Here is a 22,246-nt window from a genome sequence, read left to right on the forward strand (position 1 = left end):
CGATTTGCGATTCTTCCACCTCACCCGTAATATTGTACACTCACAAAAAACTCCGCATTATATTCATGAGTTCACACATGGATTTTTAAAATGGGGGTAGCGAAATGGATTCCATGTTTTTGACACATATATTCCATGTGCCCACATGCATTTCATGAGTGTTCACACATACTATCCATGTGGGTCATAGTATTCATGTGTGAATTTGTATGCAAATAAGTATGTGCCGACGCATGATATGCATATTTCAAAATACATGGATTTTTGCCTTAAGTATGTGTTGATTTTCCTGAGTGTAGTTCAACCCACTAAGAAAAAACAAACAACTATGCGTTCACCATTATTTTACATGAAATTATGTCATTTTACACCACCTTTTGGGCGTTTTGCCCCAGGCCTATTTTTAACACATTTTTTAAATGCGTGAGAAAGTCATGAAAACCTTATTGATTTGAATAGGAGATCATTGTGAAATGTAGCTGCATCTACACGTTGAAATGGTACGGTATTCTTTTTTATATTGGTGAAAACATCTAAAATGCTTAAGGGGTGCATTTTGGACCGTTCTCCCCTAGTTGCTTCGTTCGTTGCCTACCTTTTAAAACGTCGTTTACGGTCTTTGCGCCAATGTGCGAATGGATCTGGGTTGTTGCTGTTGTTGGTCGTGCTTTTTATGCGCCTCTTCCCGGCCCGGTCGTGGCCGGTGAAAGGTTCGTTGAACTTATTATGTTTATTTTCTTCCCCATTGATGCTGCCTGGTTTGTTGTTATCTTTTCTTGCTTTGGTTCCGTGATCTTGGAGGTTCGTTCTTTCTCCATGGGTTTGCTCTTTCGCGCACGTTTTGTTTTGGTATCTTTCCTCTCTTACACGCGATGTCCCGTTTTGTACTGCGATTTGGTCCGGTGTCTTGCCCTGCTTGCCCCTCCTTCTCCCTCTACATTGTTATGCTGCGCGTATTGAACAGAGCTTTTGAGGGCGCGACTTTCTTCGCGAGTGATCTTCACGTTTGCTCTGTTTGCGTTTCGTTTCTTTCTCCTATTCCTACTCTGTATTCAAGTTCAATAGATTATGTGAACATAGAAGAAATGAGATCACATCGGGACTGAGTCTTTATGTGATTCATATTATGTATTAATTCTTCTCATTAATCCAGATTCTAGTAATTGTGGCATAATATTCTGTAAAAAAAACCGTAGATTTTTGTCATTGCTGAAATAAGGCTTCGAACATGCAGTTTTTGAACGCTGACTCTTAATCACCTTTATACCATCCCGCTTGCATTTCACATTTAACTAACAGTTTATTCTCAACCTCATACATTATGAATAATGTAGTACCACAAATAACATCATAGAACCAATTAACTGTAGATTATTCCATTCGTATACCTTCAGTATTATCTAAAAGTACCTATGACCAAACAGGACTGTTCAATCGAGTGTTCAATTTAGGGTGCCAATTGTAATGGAATTTCAAAAAACGACATTGCTTTCAAGTTTTATTACCGTAAAATATGACCCCATGCAAAATTTTAGCTCAATCGGACATGATTTAGGGGTGCCAAACATTCATCAAAATTTTGAAATTTTTACCCATGAAAATTTCCCCAAGGGGGGAACAAAGGAAAAGTCGAAAATCTAATTTTTATTTTTGATGCCAAATGGCTTAAAAATGCATAAAACGTCGAGATCTGATGTTATTTAAAAACAAAAATATTCGGGAAAAATCGATTTTTTCTCTTAGAACATTTTTGGGACTGGATACGCAAACGTTTTCGTAGCCAAAAATATCCCCTATGCAAAATTTGAGCTAAATCGGACATGATTTAGGGATGCTCAAAATTAATCAAAACTTTATTTTTTTTCATTCTAGGTTTTCCCATTACCAGTATTTATTTGAATTTAGAAGGGAAAGTAGTCCACTGTTTATTATTATTATTTTTCATAAAATGGAGGATATTCTGTTTGATGGGCAATATTAGCCATTGTTTCCCAAGTCATCAAATTTGCCGTCGTATGGTGAAGTTCTTCGTAAGTTCATGTTTCATGAGAAATAAACTGCTAAACAAAGTGCGCAAATAACAACAGAAGCGTTGATAGCTGTATGGAAAGGAAAACAAATTAATCAAGCGATTGGTAATAGGGCAATTGAATTTAAAATTTTGCGTTACCATAAAAATGGGAGAGATCTACAGAAAAATAGGCTGCTAATGTATATATTATAATGGGATTCGACTTTACCTTCAAAGTTGTTCAAACTCAGTTGTTTAAACTTTTTTTTTTAATTTAAGGTACCCCGGGGCAAGTGGGCCCTAAAAACACGCTAATGCAGCAAAATTGTTAACGCTTACTTAGAAAACAGGTTATGTCAGAACATTAATAACCACGGATACATCATTATATGCTTCCATTGTAGAAGTGTAGGAGTGTTGGAAGCCATTTATTCAATTACAAAAATATTGGTAGTGCAAGAAATAAATTTACCCATTAACCCCTTCAAACGGGGCAAGTGGGACCTATTCCGTTTTCAACTGTCGAACGAAACTTATTTGAGGAATGTAGATGAACTCTCGCTTAACTTTTCAAAAGGACCTAAGTAACATTTTTTTCATGAATTAATTTGAATAGTGTAATCAATAGAACAACATGAAAGCTATTGATTGCTGTATTCAAATAAATTCATGAAAAAAATGTTACTTAGGACCTTTTGAAAAGTTAAGCGAGAACTGTTCATATTATTTCTGCCACAGAAAAAAAATATGAACATTAGCAAAAGCGTTTTTAAAAATATCATGCAAAACTATATCATGTAATCATAGATCGGGTCTAAATTTGAACGAATTGTCATGCACATAAATGGAACATCGAACAACGTTTAATTATAAACAATTAATCTGAAATTTACATCACTTGACACTAAAGCCCCAAACGCAATAAGGCAATCCATAAGACAGCTGCGATCAGCTGACGATTTTTGTTTACCTTGATTTTTTGACAGATTCTGACCGGACTGACAGAACAATTCAAAGGAAAGTGTTAAGCGCGGTTTACACCAGACGTGAGTTCCATTCAACTGCATACACACTTTGTTTTGATTTCGATTGTCAGTCCCATCGCTGAATGTCCTCATGGATAGCCTAATACAACGGTACGGCGACGGAAACGGAAAATTTGACAGTTAGTCCATATATTTTCTGTCAAATTTACCGTTTCCGTCGCCGTTCCGTTGTATTGCGTTTGGGGCTTAAAGTTCAGCTATGTCAAATTATGTTTACTCGAATCTGTGTGAAACAACTTTGACGTGTTAAAGCGGTGAGTTTGATTTGAAACAGATCGGTCGCCATTTTTAAGACGCTTGTGTGTTCGCGGTCGTCGTATTGAAAAAATCAAGAAAAGTTTGGTTTAAAATGGATTTCAATATCAGATGCGATATTGATGCGAAGTACTACCCACGTAGTGCATATTCGGCTCCACCGTCAGGAAAAGTTGTTCAAATGTCCATTTCCAAAATGCGTAAAAAGTTTGGTTCTTTCTCGTCATTCCGGAAGCACATTCGATTTCAGCATCAGGAACAAACAAAGAGAGATCATTTGTTTAAGTGTTCGCTAGAAACGTGCCGTGCGTGCCGGGACACTGAAAAGTTACTGGAAAACTGCGAAAAAAGAATGTGGAAAGGATGTCCTATCGAAATTGCGTCGAGACGAACCCGAACTACTGACAGACGATTTCCTCGGAACGTCTCAAGCTTTTGTGCGCTATCAGCTCAATGAATCGAAGGACCTCAAGGAACTGCTATCTGATTTTCCAGTATTGCTGCGAAGAGGGTTGATGAACTTTCACTTTAATCAAGGAGTTTGCGTAGATGACCTAAGGAAGTATTTTGAAATGGAGCGAGCGAAGATAGTAAGCTTTTCAGAAACTGGACGGAAATTCATGAAACTGAACAACGAGAGTACCGATGTAGATATTTTTCGATTCTTGGCTGACCTTCTCGGCGAAAATATCAACGATCTGTTACTGAACGTAGAGGTATGTATAACGTTGTCATAAACACTTTACTATGTTTCTTTGATTGGTTTTTCGTAAATGTGCATCGGCGCTGTGACGCTGCACCGCTTTTTCCCGATGCACACCTGCGTCTTTTTAACGCCGTAAAGGGTGGTATGGACTTCTTAAGTACTGTGCAAATAGATAGGAATAGGACCAGTAGCAGTCAAGGAATGATTTTGCTGCTGACATTCCTTGGACAGTACGGAGCTGGCTAGGAAAATGGATAATTTGGGAATAGCAGGCGGATTGCTATAAAGAAACACAAACCGTCATCTTTCCTTGTGGAATAATGCACCGACACATTATTCCGTAAATAAAGATGACGTTTTGTTTTGGTCATATAATTTTGTTTTTTTTTCGAGATTATTTACAGATCAGCTGTTTCCCGGTTTTTATGATCTGCAGATGTACCGATACGGAAGGAAGTAAGTTCCTGCCAATGGCCATGTTCTTGGAAGCGGTGAAATCGCCGGAATCAATCAGTGGCAGGTGGTTTGCGTTCTTCAGACCGGAGCTGAACTTTTCAATGCCAGGACTAATCGATTTTTCCTGGCCAACCTGCACTTTCAGGTATCGTATGATGATTCTGATAGGGTAGCATGAGCATCTGGAGTACTTGTAATGTGCGTACATATAATGGGTTGCCATCATCAGTGCACCCGGAGTGTGTATGCATCTCTGTATTTTTTTTCAGTACTACAAAACCTATTCCCAGCTCTGGTAGATGGTATATTGCAGTTCTGGTAGATGGTATGGCTACACGACCGTCAAGAATGAATCGACGCGCAATCGTAAGAAAATTGACCACGCCGCCTATTATTTTATACCACGCCGATGTGCCTATTGAAGTAATATACCTATTGTTTTGAAATAAAGAACCGGCGGGAACAATTCATAATCGAATATTCTGAAGAATACCGTAACCGAATTTCCGGGAGAATTTTCTAGAGGATTACTTGAAATAATTTCCGCGGAAATTTCTGAATAAATTCATCAAGGAGCTCGTGGAAGAAAAGGGGAAAGAGTTTTCAGGGTAATTTCTTTAGGATATTCCGGGGAAGTTCATGGAGGAATTTTCCGGAAAAATCCTTAAGAGTTTTCTAAATGATTTCTTGGTGAAATTTGAGGGAATTACCCGGCGAATATCTTAATGGATTTCCGGCAGAAATTTCTTGAAAAAATATCTGTGGGAATTGCAAAAACGTCTTGAAATGTTTCCAGATACCAGGTGGAATCTTGGATAAATTTTCAGAGAAGTTTTTAGGAATAAAACATAGTGAGTTTGATCTTAAAATTTCTGGAAGAATAACCGGACGAATTACCAGAAGAACATGATAAGGAAAGTTCAGAAGAATTCCAAAAAAGGCTTTGAAAAAATGTAAACGATTCCCCGGGGAATTGTTTTGAGAAATTTTAGAGAAATATGTGGAGGAATTGCCATAAGAATTTCTGAGAGAATTCCTGGAGAAATTTCCGAGTGGATTCCCGGAGGTAGATGGGAGTAGACATGTGCATCAATTGGATTTTTGAAAGATTGAAAGATTTGAACTAATCAATTGCATTAAAAATTCTCCTTCGGAAGTTCCTACAGAAAATCCTTCGGAAGATCCTCCGAGATTACCACCGAAATTTCCCCCAGGAATTTCTTCGAAAGTTCCTCGAAAGATTTCTTCGGAAGTTTCTTCAGCAATTACTTCGAAAGTTCCTTCAGGAATTCTTTCGAAAGCGCCTCCGGGAATTCCTTTGAAAGCCCCTTCAGGAATTTCTTCGGAAGTGCCTCCAACAATTCCTTCGGAAATTCCACAAGTAATTCTTTAGGAAGTTCCTTCAGGAATTCTTCAGGAAGTTCCTTCAGGAATTCTTTAGGAAGTTATTTCAGGAATTCTTTCGAAAGCTCCTCAAGGAATTCCTTTGAAAGCTCCTCCAGGAATTCCTTCGGAAGTTCCTCCAACAATTCCTTCGGAAATTCCACCAGGAATTCTTTAGGAAGTTCCTTCAGAAATTCTTTCGGAAGTTCCTTCAGAAATTCTTTCGGAAGTTCATCCAGGAATTCCTTCGGAAGTTCTTCCAGGAAATCCTACGGAAGTTCCTCGAAGAATTCTTTTGGAGTTTCCTCCGGGAATTCTTTCAAAGGTACCTCCGGGAATTCCATTGAAAGTTCATCCAGGGATTGCTTCTTAAGTTCCTCCAGCAATTCCTCCAGGAATTCTATCGTAAGTTCGCCCGGACGTTCTTTCAGAAGATCCTCCAGGGATTCCTTCGGAAGTTCCTCCAGGAATTCATTTAGAATTCCTACAGGAATACCTTCAGAAGTTCCTCCAGAAGTTCCTTTAGGAGTTCCTCCAGAAAATCATCCAGGAATTCTTTCGTAAATTCTTCCTGTAATTCCTTCGCAAGCTCCTCCAGGAATTCATTCGAAAGTTAATGCAGGAATTCCTCCGGAAGTTCCTCCAAAAATGCCCTCCTAGTATCCTTCAGAATTTCCTCCAGGAATTCATCTGGAAGTTCCTCCAAAATTCATTTAGAAGATCCTCCAGGAACCCTTTCGGATGTACCTCCAGGAAATCCTTAAAAAAATCCTCCAGGAAATCCTTCTGAAGTACCTCCAGGATTTTTTTCGGAAGATCGTCCAGGAAAATTTTTGAAAGTTCTTCCAGGAATTCTTTCGGGAGTTCATCCAGGAATTCCTTTGGAAGTTACTTCAGGAATGCCTTCGAAAGTTCCATCAGGAGTTCCTTCGGAATTTCCTTAAAGAACTCATTCGAAAGTTCTTCCAGAAAATCCTTCGAAAATTCCTCCAGGAAATCTCTCAAAAGTTCTTCCAAAAATTTCTCCGGTTTTTCCTCCAGGAACTCCTTTCAAAAGCTCCTCCGGGAACTCCTTCGGAAGCTCATCCAGGAGTTTCTTCGGAATCTCCTCCGGAAATTTCTTTGGAAGTTCCTCTAGGCCTCCTTTGCAAATTACATCGAAAAACTCATCGAATATCGTTTTGGAAATTCATAAAGTTTTCAATGAAATCATGAACCATGTTGGGGCGAGTTCTTGAGGGAATTTAGAAAACATATTTGATGGTGTTTGTGGGTTCATCTCTGAAGGAAAGTATGTTGAATACGAAATTTAATTTCTAAAAATCCTGGAGGAATGCCCGAAATAGTTCTCAGAAGGTGCGTTGGAGGACTTTCCTAGGAAATCTTGGAAAACTTCCGGTGGAATTTCTTAAGGGACTTCTTGAGGGATTCCTTAAGAAACTTCTGGAAGAATTCCTTAAGGAGCTTCTAGAATAATTCCTAGAGAAACTTCTTGAAAAATTCCTGGAGGAACTTCCGGAGACATTCCTGGAGGAACTTCCGGAGGAATTCTAGGTGACACTTCCAGAGGAATTCCTGGATTAACTTCCGGAGACATTCTTGAAGGAACTTCCGGAGGAATTCCTGGAGGAATTTCCGGAGGAATTCCTGGATGAACTTCTGGAGGAATTCTTATGGGAACTTCCGGAGAAACTTCCGGAGAAATTCCTGGCAGAACTTCCGGAGGAATTCCTGGAGGAGCTTCCGGAGGAATTCCTGAAGGAACTTCCGGATGAATACCTTAGGAAGCTTCCGGATGAATTCCGGTTTCAAGAGATGAGCCAGCCTAGGGCTGCAAGTCTCTATAATAAAGACAAAAAAAAAAAAAAAACTTCCGGCAGAATCCCCAAAGAAACTTCCGGAGGAATTCCTGAAGGAACTTCTGGAGGAATTCCTAAAGGAACTTCCGGAGGAATTCCTAAAGGAACTTCCGGAGGAATTCCTAAAGGAACTTCCGGAGGAATTCCTAAAGGAACTTCCGGAGGAATTCCTAAAGGAACTTCCGGAGGAATTGCTAGCGGAACTTCCGGAGGAATTGCCAAAGGAACTTCCGGAGGAATTCCTAAAGGAACTTCCGGAGGAATTCCTAGCGGAACTTCCGAAGGAATTCCTAGCGGAACTTCCGGAGGAATTGCTAAAGGAACTTCCGGAGGAATTCCTAAAGGAACTTCCGGAGGAATTCCTAAAGGAACTTCCGGAGGAATTCCTAAAGGAACTTCCGGAGGAATTCCTAGAGGAACTTCCGAAGGAATTCCTAGAGGAACTTCCGAAGGAATTCCTAGTGGAACTTCCGAAGGAATTCCTAGCGGAACTTCCGGAGGAATTGCTAAAGGAACTTCCGGAGGAATTCCTAGCGGAACTTCCGGAGGAATTCCTAGCGGAACTTCCGGAGAAATTCCTAGCGGAACTTCCGGAGAAATTCCTAGAGGAACTTCCGGAGGAATTCCTAGAGGAACTTCCGGAGGAATTCATAGAAAAACTTCCGGAGAAATTCTTGGAGGAACCTACGGATGAATTCCTAAAGTATCTTCCGGTTGAATCTCTAAAGAAACTTCCGGAGGAATCCCCAAAGGTTCTTCCGGAGGAATTCCTAAAGGAACTTCCAGAGGAGTTTCTAAAACAAATTCCTAAAGGAACTTTCAGAGAATTTTCTAAATGAACTTCAGGAGGAATTACCAAAGGAACCTCCGGAGGAGGGGAGTGCACAGGTAAAAAGTGAGGTTACGCGACGCCACTGAATGGAACTTCCGGACGAATTCCTAACGAAACGTCGGGAGCAACTTCTAAAGAAACTTCCAGCAGAATTCTTAAAAGAACTTTCGGAGGAATTCCTAAAAGAACTTCCCGAGAATATCCCAGAGGAACTTCCGGAGGACTTTCTAAAGAATCTTTCGGAGGGATTCCTAAAGGAATTCCCAGAGGGATTTCTAAAGGAACTTCCGGAGGGATTCCTAAAGGAACTTCCGGAGGAATTCCTAAAGGAACTTCTGGTCCGATTGGAGGTTTCAACATCTCAGACAAAAATGTGTGTTTTCAACAATTGCTCAAATCGGTTCACTAACGGCTGTAATAGCTCTTAGTGACATTACTAAACTTTTTCCTTATAAATTCGGAGGAACTTCCGGAGGTATGCCTGGCGTAATTTCCTAGGTAATTTCTCTAGCAAATTCTGGAGGATTTCTTGAGAAACTTTTGGAGAAATTCTTGAAGGAACATTTGGAGGAGTTCCTGGGGAAGCTTTTGTAGGAGTTCCTGAAGCAACTACGGATGAAATTTTTAGAGGAGCTATAGGAGGATGTTAGAAGAAACTTCCGAAGAAATTTTTAACGGAACTCACAAAGCAACTTACAGAAGAATTTCTGGAGGAATTCCTGGAGCAGACTTCCAGAGAAATTCCTGAAACTACTATCGCAGGAATTCCTGGGGAAACTTTTGAAGGAATAGCAACTTTCAGAAGAATTTTTCCGACAAACTTCCCAACAAACTCCTGGAGAATCTTCCAAAAGAATTCCTGGAGGAACTTCCAGAGAGATTTCTGAATGAACTTTCCAGAAGGAGCTTTTGGAAAGATTTTCGGAGTAACTTCCAAAGCAATTATCGGTGGAATTCCTAGAGCAGCTTTCTAAAAAATTACATAATTACACGAGGAAGTTCCGGAGATCCTTTGAAGGATCTTTCCGAGAAATTCCTGGAGGGACTTTTGGAGGAATTCCTTGTTGGCACATTCGGAGGATCTCCTTTAGAAAATTCTGAAGGAATGATCTGTTTAACTTTCGGGGGGAATCGTGGAGAATTCATGGTGGATCTTCCCGAGAAATTCCTGGTAGCAGTTTTGTAGCAATTCCTGGAGCAACTTTCGGTGGAATTCCTGAAGGAACTTCTGAATGAATTCATGGAGCAACTTTCTGAGAAATTTCTGTGGAACTTTTGAAGTAATTCCCGAAGCAACTTTTTAATAATCAAATGTTTTTTTGGGTTTGTATTTTTAAACAATTAAACATCTGAGTGCGTGCTTTTGCTTCATCTGCTGACTCTATGAACAAATTAGGCTATGCTTCGAATATAAGTGAATGTAAAACAAATTGAAATTTTCGAAGAATTTCTTTCCTCTGGATAAATTCACGAACTTTTCTCTTCTGGACAAAACTACAAAATAGAAAACAAAATTTGAATTAATAACTATTTTATGGCAAGGAAGATATCTATTTAAGCCTTATCCTAATCTCGTGCCATAAATATCCAGCTGTAGTCCAACCGAAGTCGTATTGCCAAATGTCGGATCAAATCCGACTTGAAGAATCCTTGAGGCGTGGAATTTGGGATTCTGCCTTTCCCATTTCGTTTGGTGCAGCTTTCAATCATGGTTGTTGGTTGAGGCAGGAACTATCACAACACCATGAACCTGTAAAAAAATGTTTGAATTATGTTTTTCCTTGAATTTATTATTTTAAATTACCTGCTTGACATTTTGCCAAACTCACTGCCGATTGAACACAGAAAATATTTTATTTTCGCCTACTTTTCATCACGTTCTTCACTTGTCAACATTCCTTTGGTAATTAGATCCAATTTTTCTTGAGCTTTTTCCTTGAGATCTCCGTACTAAGCTTAAGCAAGCAGAGTTGAAAAGACGCTACGTGGGCATCGAGCTTTATTTATAGTCATGCTCGATTGGATCCCAGTAAAGACTAATTGATTGTATCCCAACATTTTTCCAGTAGATGCATAAGTATTAGATTGCTAATGTCGCTCCTGTTATCGTGACTTACATCTAGGTCACTTCGATCTGGCAGCCAAAGTACTGGTACTACAAATGTCAAACCGATGTTGGTGATGAAACAAAACATGCACTACAACATGATGTATAAATTATGGCCAATTGAAGGTTGTTGAAGCATAATTTAGCAAAATAATTTAATTGACTACAGCGCCACTAGCGTTCCAGTACTTATGCTTCTACTATTTTTCCTCAACATTTTGGAAAATTATCTAACAAAAATGATAAAAAACGAGTATAGAAACCAAACATTTTGTTGACAAATGATTAATTCTTCCTTTAAAAATATCTAAGTACCAATAGTATATCCTGAAAAAAAAAATCAATATTCATTGTTTTTGCTATTTCAGATTGGAACACGGCTTGAAGAGATTCATTTGGAATCGGCAGGACCCTTGCTAGTGGTTGTAGGTAAGTTTGAATCATATTCATCAACGTATTACGCAAACGTAAGACGAAGATCAAAGACAAACTTATACTTGTTGGTACTGATAGAGTATTGATCACTTTGCATGGAAACTTATACAAATCCAGATTAGTAGCACATAATATTTAATTGCAGAAATAGAGTAGCCTAAAATTAATTTTTGTGCATTACTACTTAGTCATATTTCAATTCAGTAATGTGTAGTACCATTTCTCACAAGTAACGAAAATAATATCATTTTGTTGTTTGATCATTATATGTTATTAATTATTTTTACCATTTACAGACATGGGGCAAGATACATCTATGTACTAAGTGTACGCAAATCAAGCTCGTCTCTCCGAAGGAACCGCCGATATGATTTGTGCCATACAATATATCTTGTGCGTGCATTTTGTGCACAACTTTTGTGCACAAAGGCTGCTTCAAAGTTCCTGGAGTTCCTGCAACAATATTTTTTGAAGATTATTCCGTCCTCTGCATCCAAGTCGAATACTTATAGAGTAGGAAATCAACAACGCGTTGTCCAAAAGCTTATTGAAAACCTGTCAAAACACGACTTTAAATAGAATCATAGAGAAAAGTCGCCCATTTGAAGCCACTTGAGAAACTTTTTTTTTATATAAAAGGGATTTCTTTTTTTTATATAAATGCGATTTCTTTTTTTTTATATAAATGCGATTTCAGATATATTATAATCAAATATCTTATCCTGCTATAAGTCATGTTTATGAAAGCTTGTAACCTGCCCAGTACTCTCACAGTTATCTCGCGTAAGCTGGTATTGAAGCTTATAATGTCTACCGTTCAAGATAGAAGTATCGGTTATCTTACCATGTGAAATCACCACTCTGACATACACCACAACAGAACAAATCAACAGCTGCTGTGCACAGTCCCTGGCCGTACCGTACCTGCACACTATTCATCGCATACGTATCACACGGTGCTAAAAGAACAGAGAATGAGTTGCAAATGCATACGAAGCAGCATCCGTATTGATATGGAGATGGGCTGGAATCCTGACGCTCCTCATCTCAATCTCTGAATTTCTTAGGATTATCTGCTCTCTAAACTCGCCTGCGCTCTGTTCAAATTATCGCCACCCAAAGTATCACAGGGTGATGTACGCCTGAGATTGACTGGATGAGATTAGTTGTCGGTTAATACTCAAGCAGGTGACTACCTAGAAGGGGATAAGAATTAGCCTGACCGGCAGAGATACGTTTTTGATTAAAGTGCTGTACAGAAGCTCAGTGCATGGGCTTTGTGTTTTGCAAGAGGTGTGATGGTCAGAAGTGATATAGAGCATAATAATCAATGTGAATTATCCTACAGCCAATATGATCTTCTGGGAGATCTCTTTTACGGGATGCTCAGCTAGTGTGATGGAGTAAATTAGCAAGATTGCAGGAGATCGGTAAGGACTAAGAATGACAACTAAAAACCGATCCGAAGTGCCTCCAACCAAATTGGTGATTCTCTACTCAAGTGATTTTAATTGTTGTATCACCCAGGCCTATCTATTCATGCCCAAAACCCATGGCTTGGTGAGCCTCATACCGTGGAGCAGTGCCTGGGTGACCTGCGAGGTGAATGGGAATGTCTGCTATGGAGCCTTTGGCATGTTACGCGTGCAATCGTCTGTCCGGGCAGACACTCGTTTTGGCAGCCGCCGCGGGATAGACATCCACACTGACACCACACAACAATAGGATTAGGAACTAAACTTAGGGTGTAAGATGGCAATATAGAACGTAAGTACAAATTTAATAAACTCATTTACTCTTTTGTTGCATGTAAAATTGCTGCTTTTATATTGATACGGAATGACTCGAGTATACATTATGTGGTTTTCCTCTTTCGAACCGTCTGGTGGATTTTGTAAGTGGGTCTGTGTTCATTATTTCCTCTTCAGACCATATTTTGTCTCCGTCTCATGCTGCCCTTCCTGTGAGGGGATGACAAGCTTTCTAACGAATTTGAAATTAATTCAGCCCAAGTCCTGGTGTTAGGTGGGACGCTAAACAGCCCTGACACGACGGCCCTCCGACGAGACAGGAGGTTTGCGCAGGCCCAATAAGCCGCCTAGAAAACCAATCATTACGAACAATATAAGAGATAATGCGACTCGATATAATCGGCAAAGACCTAGGCGACGAATACAGGATCACGATTGGAAGCTTGGAACATGGAATTGCAAGTCGCTAGGTTTCGCAGGTTGCGACAGGATGATCTACGATGAATTACATCCCCGCAACTTCGACGTCGTGGCGCTGCAGGAGATTTGCTGGACAGGACAGAAAGTGTGGAAAAGCGGGCATCGAGCGGCTACCTTCTACCAAAGCTGTGGCACCACCAACGAGCTGGGAACCGGCTTCATAGTGCTGGGTAAGATGCGCCAACGCGTGATTGGGTGGCAGCCAATCAACGCAAGGATGTGCAAGCTGAGGATTAAAGGCCGTTTCTTCAACTATAGCATCATCAACGTGCACTGCCCACACGAAGGGAGACCCGACGACGAGAAAGAAGCGTTCTACGCACAGCTGGAGCAGACATACGATGGATGCCCACTGCGGGACGTTAAAATCGTCATCGGTGACATGAACGCACAGGTAGGAAGGGAGGAATGTATAGACCGGTCATCGGACCGGATAGTCTGCACACCGTATCGAATGACAACGGCCAACGATGCATAAACTTCGCAGCCTCCCGCGGAATGGTAGTCCGAAGCACCTTCTTTCCCCGCAAAATATCCACAAGGCCACATGGAGATCACCTAACCAAGAAACGGAAAACCAAATCGACCACGTTCTAATCGACGGTAAATTCTTCTCCGACATCACGAACGTCCGCACTTACCGCAGTGCGAATATTGAATCCGACCACTACCTCGTTGCAGTATGTCTGCGCTCAAAACTCTCGACGGTGTACAACACGCGTCGAAGTCGGACGCCGCGGCTTAACATTGGGCGGCTACAAGACGGTAGACTAGCCCAAGAATACGCGCAGCAGCTGGAAGTGGCACTTCCAACGGAAGAGCAGCTAGGCGCAGCATCTCTTGAAGATGGCTGGAGAGATATTCGATCCGCCATTGGTAGCACCGCATCCGCTGCACTTGGCACGGTGTCCCCGGATCAGAGAAACGACTGATATGACGGCGAATGTGAGCAGTTAGTGGAAGAGAAGAATGCAGCATGGGCGAGATTGCTGCAACACCACACGAGGGCGAACGAGGCACGATATAAACAGGCGCGGAACAGACAAAACTCGATTTTCCGGAGGAAAAAGCGCCAGCAGGAAGATCGAGACCGTGAAGAAACGGAGCAACTGTACCGCGCTAATAACACACGAAAGTTCTATGGGAAGTTAAACCGTTCACGTAAGGGCCACGTGCCACAGCCCGATATGTGTAAGGACATAAACGGGAACCTTCTTACGAACGAGCGTGAGGTGATCCAAAGGTGGCGGCAGCACTACGAAGAACACCTGAATGGCGATGTGGCAGACGAAGATGGCGGTATGGTGATGGACCTGGGAGAACGCGCGCAGGACATAATTCTACCGGCTCCGGATCTCCAGGAAATCCAGGAGGAGATTGGCCGGCTCAAGAACAACAAAGCCCCTGGGGTTGACCAACTACCAGGAGAGCTATTTAAACACGGTGGTGAGGCACTGGCTAGAGCGCTGCACTGGGTCATTACCAAGATTTGGGAGGAGGAAGTTTTGCCGCAGGAGTGGATGGAAGGTGTCGTGTCCCATCTACAAAAGGGCGATAAGCTGGATTGTAGCAACTACCGCGCAATCACATTGCTGAACGCCGCCTACAAGGTACTCTCCCAAATTTTATGCCGTCGACTAGCACCAACTGCAAGGGAGTTCGTGGGGCAGTACCAGGCGGGTTTTATGGGCGAACGCTCCACCACGGACCAAGTGTTTGCCATTCGCCAAGTACTGCAGAAATGCCGCGAATACAACGTGCCCACACATCATCTATTCATCGACTTCAAAGCCGCATATGATACAATCGATCGGGAACAGCTATGGCAGCTAATGCACGAACACGGTTTTCCGGATAAACTGACACGGTTGATCAAAGCGACGATGGATCGGGTGATGTGCGTAGTTCGAGTTTCAGGGGCATTCTCGAGTCCCTTCGAAACCCGCAGAGGGTTACGGCAAGGTGATGGTCTTTCGTGTTTGCTATTTAACATCGCTTTGGAAGGGGTAATACGAAGAGCAGGGATTAACACGAGTGGTACAATTTTCAATAAGTCCGTCCAGTTATTTGGTTTCGCCGACGGCATAGATATTATGGCACGTAACTTTGAGAGGATGGAGGAAGCCTACATCAGACTGAAAGCGAAGCTAAACGGATTGGATTAGTCATCAACACGTCGAAGACGAAGTACATGATAGGAAGAGGTTCAAGAGAAGACAATGTGAGCCACCCACCGCGAGTTTGCATCGGTGGTGACGAAATCGAGGTGGTAGAAGAATTTGTGTACTTGGGCTCACTGGTGACTGCCGAAAATGACACCAGCAGAGAAATTCGGAGACGCATAGTGGCTGGAAATCGTACGTACTTTGGACTCCGCAAGACGCTCCGATCGAATAGAGTTCGCCGCCGTACCAAACGGACAATCTACAAAACGCTAATTAGACCGGTAGTCCTCTACGGACACGAGACCTGGACGATGCTCGTGGAGGACCAACGCGCACTTGAGTTTTCGAAAGGAAAGTGCTGCGTACCATCTATGGTGGGGTGCAGATGGCGGACGGTACGTGGAGGAGGCGAATGAACCACGAATTGCATCAGCTGTTGGGAGAACCATCCATCGTTCACACCGCGAAAATCGGACGACTGCGATGGGCCGGGCACGTAGCCAGAATGTCGGACAGTAACCCGGTGAAAATGGTTCTCGACAACGATCCGACGGGCACAAGAAGGCGAGGTGCGCAGCGGGCAAGGTGGATCGATCAGGTGGAAGATGACTTGCGGACCCTCCGTAGACTGCGTGGTTGGCGACGTGTAGCCATGGACCGAGCCGAATGGAGAAGACTCTTATATACCGCACAGGCCACTTCGGCCTTAGTCTGAATTAATAATCATACATTTAAGGATGGCTTTTTATTGCTCATTATTCATTCACATTTAGAAATATCATTATACATGCAGGTTACACTCACGAATGTTATGTTAGTAGTTATGATCAAATTATGTTCAAACGATCTATTCAATGAACAAATATAAGTTCTGAGCTGAAAAGAAACGAGATAAATATGAACATGAATTTATGTAAACTATTCTATATGTCAACAAATAAAAATATCAAAAAGTGCTGGTAGTTCGTCTATTTTCCTTCCTTGAAGAAAAATGAAAAATGGCAAAACAAACTTCTGGAATAATAATAAATACAAATAAAGGGAGTTTATTAATCAACACAGAAAATAAGCATTCGTAGAGTAGCGATAATTTAAGTTATTCATGCTAAATAACGCCAAGAATAAGCAGCTTTTAAAGTTTCTCATAAGCATACCCTTTTGTTTCATTTTAGCAGTTTGTACATAAGAAATCTATCAAACACAACACACAATGTTGTGTGGGCGCCTTTCATGTTCAAATTTTTATTCACATAAGCTCTTTTAACTTTTTTCTGTGTTGTGCCAGAAGCTCCCTTCATTTCAATTTATGCATAAATTTGAAAGTATTTTACCTATTCAATGGTTCCGCAAGAGTATGCATAACATTACACGATGACATGAAATTCAGCTATGACCTGTAAAGTTGCTCTGGTACAAAATGCGAATCGTGTAAGGGAAGATCCATTAATTACGTAACGCAAAAATTGGGCATTTTCAACCCCCCTCTCCCCTATGTAACACTTTTTGTATGAAACGTCTGAAAATTTTGTATGAATCGTCACACTTAGGTCAACCCCCCCTCCCCCCTCAAAGCGTTACGTAATTTGTGGACGCTCCCTAATTTTAGTTCCACGCATAATTTAATTCGCGAAGTCGAAGGTACGGTGCTGCCATCTACGATTGTTTCGAGTTTGAGTGAAGAAGATGTAAACAAAACGAATGTTTTTGTATCATTATAAAAGTGCATTATTTGTAGGTTTTAGACTGTTTCTATTTATTTTAAAATGTATGTATGAGAATAAGAATAATTTCAAGAGCCATTTTCACAATTCTCCGGAGAAATTATTTGCTTCATCAGGGTAGAAAAACGAGTGAAACTCAGTGTGTTTCAGAATAGTGCTCACAAAAGGTAATTTTAAATCCTAAATTTGTTAATGAAAAAATAAATATTGAATCGTTTGAGAATACAACACACGCAGTATCAATACTCATTTGTCGGCAACACAAAAAATCTTTTTATGTTTTTCGCCAGAAGTTCGAAAAAATGGACCACAAAAATTGCTCGAAAATGCATCGCAGTGAACATAGCAGTGAAGATAATGGTGTCAAGTCTGAGGAAAAATCAGCATCTCGAATGATATGTTTTGTTCCCAGTTGTAAACAACGATATAAGCGAGGAATATCGTTCCACAGTTTTCCACCACAAAGCGATAACCGGATCTGGACTCAGCGACTCCGGCTGAATATAGAGCCACTGAAGACATCCCGTATATGCAGCCTCCATTTCAGTATCGGAAATTTCATTACTCCAGGTAAGTTCACAACATCATAACTGTAAACATTATATCAGCTTATTTTTCGTATTCCCAGCCTCGGATCGTATGACTGATCGATTAATCTTAAAGCGATCAGCTGTTCCCGATACCAATTTACCAGAAGCTCCTGTTTCGTCAACCAAAAAGAAGCTGAAGGAAGGGAGGGCTATGCGTGCTGCTAACCGATCTGAAAACAAGCTCGTATTAGAAAAGGCAAATATGATCCCAGATGTTGACACCGATGGAGGAAACAATGAGCAACCGATGGAAATTTACCATCCTCCCCTGATCGACTGTGCAGTTCAAGTTAACACAATCGAATTGGATAACCTCAAAAGGAAACGTACTTCTGCGGTCATTTTTGGGAACGATGACGATTTATTGGCGTGGACAGGACTAAAATCATCGGCAATGCTGAAGGCTATTGTGAAATCAGTGACACTTTTGGAACAATACCGTAGTAGGCCCCATTCGTCTGTTACATTGGAAGAAGAAGTCTTGATTGTTTTTATCAAGTTAAAAACTAATATTTCCTTCCGGTGTATCTCCGTACTATTTCGGCTACATAAGCATACAGTTTCTAATTGTTTCCAAAGAATTCTACCGTTTCTAACCGCTGCCCTAAAGTGTGCTATATACTGGCCTACAGAAGAACAGGTAAAGAAAAATATTCCCCATTACTTTAGGCCTGATTTTGAAGATGTTATCGTAGTATTAGACTGTACTGAAATCCCCATCATGAAACCAAAATGTCTGCATTGTAGAATCAACACATATTCACATTACAAATCACGTGAAACAGCCAAGTACCTGGTAGGAGTAACGCCCGCCGGAAGCATCTCTTTTATAAGTTCTGCGTATGGGGGCAAAATCTCCGACAAACAAATTGTTTTGGAAGAAAAAGTACTTGATCGCGTTAAGCCTGGACAAGCAGTTATGACTGATAAAGGTTTTATGATTGGGGAGGAATGTAAAACACGAGGAGTCAAGCTAGTTAGACCGCCTTTTCTGAATGCTCCCCAAAAACAATTAAGCAGATTGGAAGCCACACAAAATATTTCAATAGCGGCCGCAAGAGTGCACGTTGAACGCGCCATACAAAGAATAAGAATCTTTTCTTTCTTTAATTGTAAAGTGGATACTCGATTTCTACCCGTGTTAGACGATCTAATGATCATTGCCTGTGCAGTAGTCAATTTGTCAAATCCGATACTCGCATACAAGAGATTCTAAAATCATTTTATTCAAACTGTCAATTTAGTTTTTAAGCAGGTACAGATGTTTCAAATAAACATTGAAATAAACCTCTTTTAAGTTGTCCAGCAAATGGATCACATATTCCTCGTCAAAATTCACTGTAATGATGTGACACTTATTATCAGCCTCCGAAAAGATCACAAGATCTGCTGTGATGCAGTTAAGAATGTACATATTCATTTGCAGTTGCGCAAAATATGGGTGACTTCTACGGAGCAGTGTACAATTTTTCATCAAGTATGGTAAACTTTTTACAACTTCTGCGATAGCTGTAGTTTTTCCTGCCAACGGACACTTAATCTCCACAATCTTTTTTTCGTCAAAGATGACACCGTCTGGTGAGCATCCAATCCACGGTATATTGGGTGGTATAACCAAACCGCATTGATGAACTTCCGTTCCGGTAACATTCTCATAAGCCATCACTGCTTTTCTCTCGCACCTTCGGCCGTGTTCAATTGCAGTATTTGAAAATTCTCCTGGTAGAATAAGTTTGGTTACTTTTCGCTTCCAATTTTTTGGCTTACAAGAATCTGTTGCATAGAAAGTATACAAATGGTAGGCGTTAGACGCGGTTATCCGCATGCTTCGTTCTTCTTTCCAATCATCGGAATTCTGCTGAAGAGTTTGTATACATATTTCTATGCTCTCTCGGGAAGAAACGCAAACTTTAAGCTCATAGTATGTACACAAATGTGCTTCGAGTGGTCCAGTAAAATATTTGTAATTCAGTCCATCATCCGTTTTAAAAAGTTCACTCAAATATGATTTGATAACTACCGAGGATAAATCACCATCATGGGATATAAGTGAGCACAAAGACATTGATGATAGTTTTCGGTCGCATATTTCTTGCAACAAAAAATCGTCAACTATCTCTTTCTATTTTTGCTTCTCGTTTCCCATCGTACTATGGACTGATGTTCTCCCAAGTTTCTCATTATAGAGAAAACTATCGGGAAAAGATGGAAAATAAGAATTTTCTATTAGTTAAAGCGATAACTATGAAATATGTACAAGGTTTATGCAAAATCCAATTTAAAAAATACCTAAATACATATCCTTGCCGCTTCCGTTTCGTTGTTCATTACACTCTGATGTTGTTTGACGTTTAAGTTTGAATCTTCAAAAACAGAATCGTTAAGTGCACTATTGTCCAAATATTTTTCCGAAGAATCACCACCAAACCATCTCCTACAATAGCATAGGTCTCTTATACGTGTTGTCTTATACATATCCGAGGCTGTTTTCGCTGCAATTTTCCCCCATTTTTGCTTCACGTCGGTCACAGTTAGCAGTGCAACCGTTGGGGTCCTACAACAAAGTTTGCGTTGAAATTAAACAAATTTCGTATGAAGATTGTAGTGTATACGTACTTGAGCAAATAATACAGAACTGCCATGACGTGTTTGCACTTCCCCATTCCAGCCTTGCAGGAACATTGAAATGACCATTCTGGAAAAGAGCACCTCGTCCTTATTCTGATGGTATGTGGCTCTGAACTTGGTGAAGAAGATTGCAGACATGTAGAGAAAATTCTGACGCCGTCCTGGTGGATCTCTTCAACTCCAACTATAAGCAAGTGTCCAGCTTTATAAACTCGTTCTCCCTCGACGACTAAACGGCTTCCACCAGCAGCATAATCAAAAACGTTAGTCAAATCGACCGTAACACAGCATGTTTCAACTGTTTCTGCTAGTGAATCCTGTAGTAAAAGTAGGGTTGAAAAATCATTTGCAAGCACGGTAAAACGGATATAGCGCCCAGAAAAAAAACTATCACATACAGAATACGAAATATTGAACTGTTTCCAATTGAAACAACTAACAAAAATTTGAATTTTCATTAAACATTTTTAGAACTAAAAGTTGTTTACTTTTCGACCAGAAAAAAATGCCTTTTTTTATTTGAAAAAAAAATCATCATAATTATCCGTGAACAAGCTAATTTCAGACTCATTCAAAATTTTAAACTTATTTGTTCAATTTGTACTTACCATGACCGAAATTAAACTGAAAATCACTTAAAACTATGCAATTTGAAAAGTATAAAATTTTCCGTTTCAATGTTTATATTCGCGTCACTCACACAAGCTGTCAAATTTTGCTTCGACCTCGCGAATATCATTCACTGCGTTCCCTTTATGTGCATTATTGTTGGCAGGATTTTACATGTTTATGTTTATCTGTGTATATATAGATCATGGATTGATATTGGTTGAATGCCGGACTTTATTTTTTCAACAAGAAAGGGATTATAATGTTACACAGATAGAAAAATTCACTGAAATTTACGCTAAACATCATGCACATAAATGGAACACCATTATTAGCGTAATTCAGCACGTGATATAGCCTAAATGTATACAATATTTGACGTGAATCGTCAATATTGCTTGCAAGTTGTAAGCAAAATTATTAAAAAGAGGACCATTTCCGCGTCGAATAGTGTAAATTTCCGCATCAAAAATTTTACGCGCTGTTTACTTTTCATTATTTTTTTTCTGTGTAGCAGATATGAAAACAAGACAACAGCCGATTTACTGGATTTACTGTTTATTTGGCTGTTGTCTTGTTTTCCTTTAGCTTACTTCTGTACCAAATGTTTCAGGTGGCAAGGATAAGCAAATCTTTATTGACTTTTCGTATGGAAAAATATTTCTCTTTTTTAGAACACAAATTATAACATAAATCAGTACTTCAGAAGAAACGTTTTTATTCAGGCGATGCGCAGTGTTTTTATTTGTAACAGAACAAAATAGCCAATTTATGTGGTAAGCACTTTATTTATTTGAAAATCTGATGCGAAGTTTGAAAATAATAAAACACTAAACAAATCCTGTTGACCTATTGTAGAATAAATAGTAAACGGAAGAATATCGCATAGTTATAGCCATTGCTCTTCTTCAGGCGGGAGATAATTTTCAGAATGTAAAATACACATTTTTAATTAACTGTACAATACTTTTTACCAACCAAATCAAACTGCATCTGATTCAGATCCATATGATATATTAATGACGAAGTTATTTTTCACTGGACAACCATCTAAAAACAATTAAAATAGCTTTATCGAAATGTGAATTGGGGCAACTGCGCTGCGCTAAGCGAGCAACTGGCAAAGGAGAGGGCTGGAAGCAGCGATCCTCAGGTCGAACATATCAGGTATCAGAACCTCGGTTCCAGGGGCACGTTCACCTCAATTTTGGA

The 22,246-nt window shown here is 40.3% G+C and overlaps 2 protein-coding genes and 2 long non-coding RNA genes across 7 annotated transcripts in view; 2 read left to right on the plus strand and 2 right to left on the minus strand.

The window, feature by feature from the left end:
- The window catches only part of LOC134210773 (ecdysone-induced protein 78C), a 112,141-nt gene that overhangs the window by 41,718 nt on the left and 48,177 nt on the right, over window positions 1-22,246 (minus strand). The window lies entirely within an intron of this gene.
- LOC134210777 (uncharacterized) lies at window positions 12,072-12,993 on the plus strand. Its single transcript, XR_009978857.1, has 3 exons — window positions 12,072-12,383; window positions 12,439-12,520; window positions 12,618-12,993. It is a non-coding gene; the product is annotated as an uncharacterized LOC134210777 (long non-coding RNA).
- LOC134210774 (uncharacterized) lies at window positions 17,120-20,547 on the plus strand. 3 transcript variants are annotated; one of them, XM_062687035.1, is made up of 4 exons: window positions 17,168-17,374; window positions 17,498-17,777; window positions 17,836-18,437; window positions 20,466-20,547. In XM_062687035.1, exons 2-4 carry the CDS (start codon window positions 17,510-17,512, stop codon window positions 20,520-20,522), a joined length of 927 nt encoding a protein of 308 aa, XP_062543019.1. In that variant the 5' UTR covers window positions 17,168-17,374; window positions 17,498-17,509; the 3' UTR covers window positions 20,523-20,547. The 3 variants fall into 3 exon arrangements, with proteins under 3 accessions (XP_062543017.1, XP_062543018.1, XP_062543019.1); XM_062687033.1 differs by lacking the exon at window positions 20,466-20,547 and having other exon boundaries at window positions 17,120-17,374; window positions 17,836-19,084; XM_062687034.1 differs by lacking the exon at window positions 20,466-20,547 and having other exon boundaries at window positions 17,120-17,777; window positions 17,836-19,084.
- LOC134210778 (uncharacterized) lies at window positions 20,259-21,159 on the minus strand. Its single transcript, XR_009978858.1, has 3 exons — window positions 21,034-21,159; window positions 20,414-20,742; window positions 20,259-20,351 (listed from the first exon to the last, which is right to left on the minus strand). It is a non-coding gene; the product is annotated as an uncharacterized LOC134210778 (long non-coding RNA).

The sequence above is a fragment of the Armigeres subalbatus genome, chromosome 2, assembly GCF_024139115.2.
Source record: "Armigeres subalbatus isolate Guangzhou_Male chromosome 2, GZ_Asu_2, whole genome shotgun sequence".
NCBI classification, from domain to species: domain Eukaryota; kingdom Metazoa; phylum Arthropoda; class Insecta; order Diptera; family Culicidae; genus Armigeres; species Armigeres subalbatus.